The 8,726-nt window shown below is 38.3% G+C and overlaps 1 protein-coding gene across 1 annotated transcript; it reads right to left on the bottom strand.

Moving 5' to 3' along the window:
• Positions 1 to 273: 273 nt before the first annotated feature.
• C3H5orf46 (chromosome 3 C5orf46 homolog) lies at positions 274 to 8,126 on the bottom strand. Its single transcript, XM_032629171.1, has 3 exons — positions 8,057 to 8,126; positions 3,522 to 3,669; positions 274 to 322 (listed from the first exon to the last, which is right to left on the bottom strand). Exons 1-3 carry the CDS (start codon positions 8,124 to 8,126, stop codon positions 274 to 276), a joined length of 267 nt encoding a protein of 88 aa, XP_032485062.1.
• Positions 8,127 to 8,726: the final 600 nt, after the last annotated feature.

Genomic DNA, 8,726 nt, shown 5'->3' with positions numbered 1-8,726 from the left:
TTACTTGTTTCACCCCACAAATGTGCTTCTTCTTTTAAGAGAATCTTATTAAGTCAGTGACTTTGAGATGATAAAAATACATCTACTTAAAATCAATTTTAAAAAAACGACTAAAACAATAAAACAAAAAGACACACAAAAAATACCCCTTTTCTGCTTATGGGTAAATGTGGGTTCCCAAATTTATTAAGTAAATCAGACAGACCCTTTTTCCTTTGTTCAATATACTATTTTTTGGTTGTAAGTTTTTAGGTTAAAATCACCTGGTTGAAGTCACTCTGATGAATCTTTTTCTTGTTTATCATCACATTCCATATATCCTCTTAAAAGAAAAAGAGGAAAAAATGAATTATGATTTAGACTGATCAGGAATGTTAGAATCATCACTAAGGTATCGTATAATATTTGAGCAATACTTCAAGTTTTCCTATGTCATAAAGTAGTAAGGTCTAAGATTTCCATAATAGTTCAAATTTGACAAGCCATTATACATAATTATCTCTTTAAATCTGCCAACAAATCTATTAGTTTGATGTCTATTCCTATATAAACTCTATAAAGACAGATATTTTGATATATTTGTTTCATAATATATCCCCAGCACCTAGAACAGTGCCTAGCATATAGTATGAATTAATAAATATTTGTTGAACGGATACATGAATGAATTTTAATCATTTTACATATGAAAAAACCTCTGAAGCTCAAAGAGATTAAAAACCTGTCCAAGTCACATGGCTGGTAAATTGCAAAGCAAAGTCTAAAACTTAGGTCTCCAGAAGCATGAATTAATACCAGAGGCCATTCCACTGTTTAAGGATTGGGTGTGGGGTAGCTGCTGAGAAGGTAAGAGATGAGTAAACTATGGTCCAGCATTTATTATGTGCTTGACACAGTATTTAGGCATTGGATACATAGGACTAAATAAAGCAAATTTTCTATCTTTATGAAGTTCCATATTTTTGTAATTCTCTCTTTCTAATGAAATCTCATTGAGTCTTTTATGACCCAAATTTCTTCTTACCTTTGCCAGAAACTCTCCCCTAAGCATCCTGGCCCCAGTGACAGCTCCTTTCCTTAGACATTAACTGTGATGTTTGGCTGACATTTAACTTATTCAGCATTTTAGTTATCATTGTATTTGCTCATGCCATCTTATACAATAAGGACGGCAAATTCTTTGAGGAAAGGGGCTTAAAGTCTAGACTTTTTTCCTTCACAATTCCTGCCCCTACTTTCCTAAGCATGTATTAAGTTCTTAGGAATACTTCTTGCTGGTCTCTTCCCATTTCCCATTCCCTGTTATATTTATGGTCTTTTCTTGGACAGAGTGAGGACAGTTAGATTTGTTCCCTTGAGCAAGGACTGCTGTATCTTTCAACAAAGATCCCTCAAAATGTCTCAGTCAAATTGGGGTATGTGAGCTTTAGATCTGATCTCTAAGATTCCTTTCCTTATTTAATTAATTCAACAATTATTTACTAAGTGCCCGATATGACTTACAGGGTACTGTGCTATAGCAATGAGCTAGAGAGATCTGATCTCTACTTTCATATAGTTACATGATTAAAAATAAATTAATCATGTGAGATGGTGATATGTTATAATGACATAATGACAAGGTAAAATGATAGAGAATAACCAGGGAATAAAAGAAGTTGTATTAATAAGAGTGGTTATAGAATCGTTTTCAGAGGAGGTGACTTTTAGATGAGAGGCAAGACAAAGCACTAGCTAGGAGGGGAAAAAGAGCATTTTAGGCAGAAATTAAAGCACGAGCAGAGAGCCTGAGACAGTTGTAAGTTCCAAGAACAGAAAGAATATCATATACCCAGAATAAAATGAGGGAAAAAGAAAATGGTAGAAGAAGTGCCATTTCTGAACCCAGAGCTAACAATTCTTTAGTATTTCAGATAGTCAACTTTCAGAGTTAACAGAGAAAACAAGGGCTATTTTATATCTAGGGAATTCCCCAGGGAAGGAATAAAATGAATTATTATTCTAATTCTTTGCCTTGCTATTGTTGTGATTTATAACAATATGAATTCAACTGGAGTCTAAACTCTACTTTGTACATAATAGGTGTTATTCAGTTTTTTCCTTGTTTACACTAACAGTCATGGGAACTCAACAGTTGCAAAAGCAACCACAATATGAAAAATAAAAACACAAAATAAACATCTGTGTTTTAACAGTTTGTTCATGATGATTGTATGCAGAATTATGCCCATTCACATGATAGTAATATATGGATTTAAGCAAATCAAGGGATACAAAATGACCCCTGATGACTTCTATATAGAAGTGGCTCTTAATCTGTTACTGGTAATAGACCTTTCTGAGAATCTTATAAAGTCAGAAGCACTTTCCCTAGAAAAATACAAAGATTCACATCTACACAAAAGATGAATACAAACTTAAAGGCTGTGTGGACCTTTAAGGCTCAGCCATGTAGCCCAGAGCATCCAATCAAGGGCTCTCAAAATTTGTTGTATATAAGAATCACCTGAAAGCTTGTTAAAACGCTTGTTATAAAGCTTGTTATAAAGGCTTGTTATATAGCCTTGCCCCAGAAAGGTGCAAGATGGGACGAAGGGACCTGCATTTTGGTTAAGTTCTCCAGGCGATTCTGAAGCAGGTAATAGACTGCACTTTGTCAAACTCTGCTTAGGGGGCTGTGAAGGAGAGAATTAGAGAGCAGAGCCTCAGAGAGGTGGAGATTAAAAGCACCTAGAAATTCAAAAGAACGAAATAGACCCTGGAGAGCTGAACTTGGGGAGATTAATGTCGGAAGAATGAAGAAAGGGTAAAGTAGATGTAAAAATCAGAGCTATGTAAACTTGGGTAGGATGTATTAGGAGTTGAGCACAGGAGCTTGGAAGCAGGTTGAAAATAATTGGAAGAGTCTGGGTTGTGGAATTTGCCATCAAGGCAATCTCTCGTGATCAAAACAAACCCTCATAAGAGAGGTTCTTCAGATTGCCTCTGAGGAGAGATTAGCTACTGTGTCTGCTAACCCTCTTGAATTACTCAAACCAGAAAATAAAGACGGGACTCATCATACCTCTCACTAATGAGCACACCTCTACCCACTACCTTCATCAGCAAATTACTGTGTCTGCACTGGGTGGGTCCTTTATTCCTTTAACTTTACAGATTAGCAAATTGAGGCACTCAGGGAGGGAAAGCCTAACTCCAGATCACCCAGTAAATAACACCTGTGTCAAGACCAGAACATGGCTTTCCGTCCCTTGGTCCGGTGGCCTTCTTCCTCCCTACTCCATCCTGAAATAAAAAATATTTTATGGAACCCCTTGTTCCATAAATTCCTTGGGAACGTGTTCACCCCAAAAGAGTTCAGGGAAATTCATGCAGATGCAAATATATCTTAAGGTAGGCAACAAGTTTCAATTAAAACAATACATTGGCATGCATGCAATTTTGTTTCTCATTCATTTTAATGCAATGCGGTCATTACCAACAGCGAACTGGACAAAAGCAAGGTTTGTCTCAGTGCTTACTTGCTCCTCATCATGGAGCAGACGATGAACGCCACCGTATTCTCAATGATATCCGAGCCCAAGAGGCTTAGGAATTTTGGAAAGGCTGGTTCTAGGGTTTTGCCCGAGTCATCTGGCTTGTCATTTGACTTGCTCTCTGGTTTGTCATCTGAAAAACAGAATGGAATCTCAGGGTGATTCTCAGCAAGAAAAAAGGGAAGTTTCTTTCATTGTAGGGAACCCTAGAGCTCTTTATACCCCCTCTCACTAATTATATAGCCTCATAGAGTTACATTTATTGCATATCTAGTGCCTGCCTGGTTATTGTCTTCACGTGCATTATGTCACTTATTCCTGAAACCAAACAGAGCAACAGATATTGATGCTTAGGCAGACATTGGTTCTCTTTCCAGATGAGAAAACTGAAGCTCACGGAGGTTAAGTAACTTGTTCAGAGTTAAAGCAGCTAGTAAATGCCAGGGCTGGGACTGAAATGCAGATTGCTTGGTTTTAATGTATTTTTCTCATGTAATCCCTGGACCTATGGAAATGATAATAAGGAGGATGATATAATAATAGGTAGCGTTTTCTGAGCACATACCTATGACAGGCAATCTACGTGCATTATCTCATTTTATTCTCACAGCAACACTATGAGGGGGGCAAAGTTATTATCCGAAGTTAAAGGTAAAGAAATGGAAGTTGAGAGAGGTTTAGAAGCGGGTCAAAGTCGCAGAGATGGTAAGTGGCAGAATCAGAATTCAATCCCATGTTTGCCTGATATTAAAATCCGGGTTCTTAAGCACTCTGTGATGAGCTGCATAGTCTTTGACAGAAAAGGTATGATCTAACTACAAGTGTGTTATAAGGTAGAAAGTAGTATAATAATGATGACGAGGAGAAATTCTATCACTTGTACAGCATGTGATAGTTCTGTAAATAATGATTTTACATCTGTGTAAGTTTAAGCTTGACCAATCTTGTGGAGTATGCAGAGCTCACTGGACTCAGAAACTGAGAACATTAAGTGACCTGCAGAAGATCTTACAAATAGCAAGAGAAGATGGTACTGTAACTGCAGGTCTCTTACTTTTGATATTTAGTCAAGTGCCTTTTGGAATGAGGCCAAAGGTCCAGAGTGAAGTTGGTGACATGCAAGGTCCCTTGGCGGGGGGTTTGGCTTTGCTTAGTGGTCTAAGTGGTTTGGGAGATTAAAAGCAATGCAAGAGCAGCAATTAAAGATACGAACAGCCTCCCCTTTGCACCCTGGTGCCAGGATGAAGTAGGACCTTTATCTTTTAGTTTTACTGTAGCCTCACAAGTAGTGTTGGCAGATTTGGTAAATAAAATTACAGGATGCCCAGTTAAAGTTGAATTTCAGATAAATAACAATACTTTTTTAGTGTAAGAATGACCCATGATATATTTAGTGCATAATTAAACAAAAAAATTATTGTTTATCTGAAATTCAACTTTAACTGGGTGCCCTGTATTTTATCTGTCAATCCCACCACAAATGTTTTTTTTAATTTTATTTAATTAATTTATTACTTTATTTATTTATTTATTTCTGTCTGTGTTGGGTCTTCGTTTCTGTGCGTGGGCTTTCTCTAGTTGTGGCGAGCGGGGGCACTCTTCATCACAGTGCGCGGGCCTCTCACTGTCGCAGCCTCTCTTGTTGCGGAGCACAGGCTTCAGAAGCGCAGGCTCAGTAGTTGTGGCTCACGGGCCTAGATGCTCCGCGGCATGTGGGATCTTCCCAGACCAGGGCTCGAACCCGTGTCCCTTGCCTTGGCAGGCAGATTCTCAACCACTGCGCCACCAGGGAAGCCCCCCACCACAAATTTTGACTCAAGAAGTCCCAACTTCTGTACAATGTACCCCATTACTCTGAATGAAGGAGATGTAACTAGCTTTTGGTGTGGAGGCTGTCAGATTAGTGAGAAGAGTTGCATTTATATTATATCCTAAAATAGAAAGTCTTAGTAAAAAATATGGCTTTCCATTCTGCAAACATTTATTGTTTACTATGCCACTGCAAAAGATTCAACAGGAGCACTACCAGTCTGGGACCTATAACCAAGATCAATATACTAACCACCAAGTATTCATTGATTCAGCTGTCGGTTTTCTTCACCAACGAGTGTTTTTGAGCCTACTATTATGTACATAGCATATGCTGCTAAGAGTTAAGGCAAAAATGGACATATATGGACATGACCCTTACATAAAGCACAGGGCAACCACGGTGACCAGAATTGCTTTGTTTTCATTACATGAAGTGGAAGGAAAGAGAAAGTATATTTGTGATGCTCAGGTACTAGGATGTGCTTTCATCACATGCCTAATCCTTATTCAGTTCAGTGATAGGATTACAGGAGAGAAAACGGATGCTCAGAGAAATTCCTAAAGTCACACATATAGAAAGTGGCTGAGCCAGGGTTTGAACTTTTATTTTTTTTTAATTTCACAGAGCATGTTCCCTATATGATATAATACTGACTTCAAGCAACTGTCCCCTGGAGACATTTACCAGCTGCGAACCAGAAATTCCTTGCATGAAAAGTGAGTTCTTTTTTCTTCTGTGTTCCTATCTGCCTACTTGCATAACAATTTAATTTTATTATTTTTACTTTAACTTTTTATTTTAATATGATGCTAAATGCTAACTTTTCAAAACGCAAGGAGCCCTGAATTGCAGTGTGTGTGAAGATCAAATCCTTGGCTCCAGCCTTTGGATCGCATATATAATGAGAGGTATGAGAGTATGGTGGGTGATGTTTTGGAGTCCTATGTACCTGAGTTTGATTCTGTCTTCAGCAAAAAGTTCACCATGTAACCGTGTAAACAATATTTAATTACTCTCTCAGTTTCTTGTTGTCAAGATGGAAAGATACTTTATCTGTGATGTATATCATAGATATGTATGTATATATATGCATATCTATATTATATAAATCACTTATTGCAGTACCAGGTCTAAGGTGAGCCCACAATAAATGCTTACTGTATGATTATTACTATTGTTAATAATAGTAGCAACAGAATGATTCATAGTAGCTTTCTCCACTAGTGCTTAAAGATACGAAACTTTTAAAATGCTGCTAAAATATTAAGAACTTTGAAAATGCTGAAGAATAATAAAAATGAAGACATTTGACATACCAGAAACAAATTATCAAAGCCAACAGTTGAATATTTTCTCCTTTCAGTTATAATATGGGGTAGCCTTTATTTACATTAACTACCTGATTTTCTTAGTCAATATAATCATAAAGTTCTGAAAAAATACAGTAATGCTGATATTTATACAGTTTTTATAGTTTACAAAGTGACTCCAAAAGCATGCTCATTTCACCTGGTGCAGTTGGTAATTATCCCATTTTACAGATGAGGAAACTGAGGTTCAAAGCAGTGAGCTGATTTTAACCAGTTTCAGAGTTCATGAGAGACAGACCTGGGACTGGTCTCTAGGATATAAATCTCACTTTTTACTTTATCACGGTGATTACTATAGGGGTAGATGGACACAGTAGTCTCTGAGCCCATCCCTGCTGTAGCTTTGTTGGAGTGTCTGCCTGTGGGTTGTGCCAGTGGACAGTGGGTGATGGAGGGTGGGAGTTCTGCCAAGTTACATTTAGAAGAGCTCAGAAAGCTCTGTTACTATTTGTACTGTCTGTGTTTTCTGACCTATCATTCTGATTGGAGTTAAGTTAAGAGCTCACTGCCTTCTTTAGACCAAAAATTAATTAGTGAGAATTCTGCATGCTGCCTTTTGGTCCTCTATGTGCTTGGAACAGACATGAAAGAAGTAGATACTTTATAATAGAAAGAATCGAAAGACTTGGGTTTCAATCCCAAGTGTGCCACTTCTACCTGTGTCTATGCTCAAGTAACTTTCCCTCTGCAAGCTCAGTTTATTTACCTGCAAAAAGGGAAATGATAAAACTGTGCACGTTTACTTAAAAAGATTATGAGAATCAAATGAGATGATACATGATAAAAATAGCAGTTAATATTTATTGGGTGCTCATGATGGACCAGATACTTTTCCAATATGTTTTGTCTCTTTTATTTAATTTTCATGACAACTAAATGAGAAAGTTAACTACTGATATTCCCTTTTAAGTGTGAAGCCCTTAGAGGTTAAAGAGCATGCCTGAAGTTACATTTCTGACTAGTGGTAGAGGGAGGCCTAGGAGTCTTATTCCAGACTCTTTGCCTTTGAATATTATTAGTTATAATCATTAAAAAATAAACACCCCCAGCTCTCAAGGAAATTATAATAGTGTCACTATATCACATGAAGATATAAGAAGAAAAGTCATTCTAAACGTCATACATTCACCGATAGAGACTGTAACCTAAGCACGTTTGAATAAAAGTCCTACTTTCTTTTTATTAGAAGATCTGTCTCTTGTCTCCCAGTCCAGTGCTCTTTCTGCAGTGCCCAAAGTTCCCTTCTCTCCCCTTTATGTTCTGGATCTGCGCCACTGACTTCCTCCAGTCATGGCTAACTACTGCACAATGCATGAGCTGTGATTGCAGGTACTTACCGGCTTGGCAAGTCAGAATTAAGACAAGCAGTCCCCAAACAACTGTCAGCCGTAGCACTGAGACAGCCATGTTTGTAGCAGTGGGTATCGATGCAGTTAAATTGTTCAGATGCACCTGAAGCCTTGCTCCATTTATAGGGCATTTATAGGTGACATCATCTGCTATGGAATTCAGGTTGTTGCATAAGATAGACACAGCTTGCTTTTGGATCTCTACTAATGAGCCCTGCCCTAGCTCTCAAACTAAGGGTTTTACAGAGAGGGAAAGAAAAACCCTCTTGGTTTTTCTAATGTGTGTTTATAAATGGCACCGGAATCGTTCTTTTGGAGTTAGTTCCACTGCCAGCATTGACAATTAGATGGGGATCAGGCAGAACTGCTTTTCAGTGCCAAGGAGCAAGCAACAACAGTTGGTGAGGCGTGCCTCCTTGCCTCCCTGTGCGCTCTGCTTCCTTCCCATGCTCTGAGCTAGTGTCTTGTCTCCACCTGGGCATGCCCATTCACACTCCCATGCCGTTGCTCAGGCCCTTTATTTTTCCTGGGATAGCTTCCCTATTATCTCTCCTTGACACATTCCTACTTATTACTCAGGCTCAGGTTCAAATGCCCCCTTTTCTGCAAAATCTCCATCATGACCCTTCCACCCTTCTCCAGATGGTCACTCCATCAC

Source organism: Phocoena sinus, chromosome 3 (genome assembly GCF_008692025.1).
Source record: "Phocoena sinus isolate mPhoSin1 chromosome 3, mPhoSin1.pri, whole genome shotgun sequence".
In the NCBI taxonomy this organism is placed as follows: Eukaryota; Metazoa; Chordata; class Mammalia; order Artiodactyla; family Phocoenidae; genus Phocoena; species Phocoena sinus.
The sequence above is the reverse complement of the archived record's forward strand: the minus strand, read 5'-3'. Positions and strand labels throughout refer to the sequence as shown.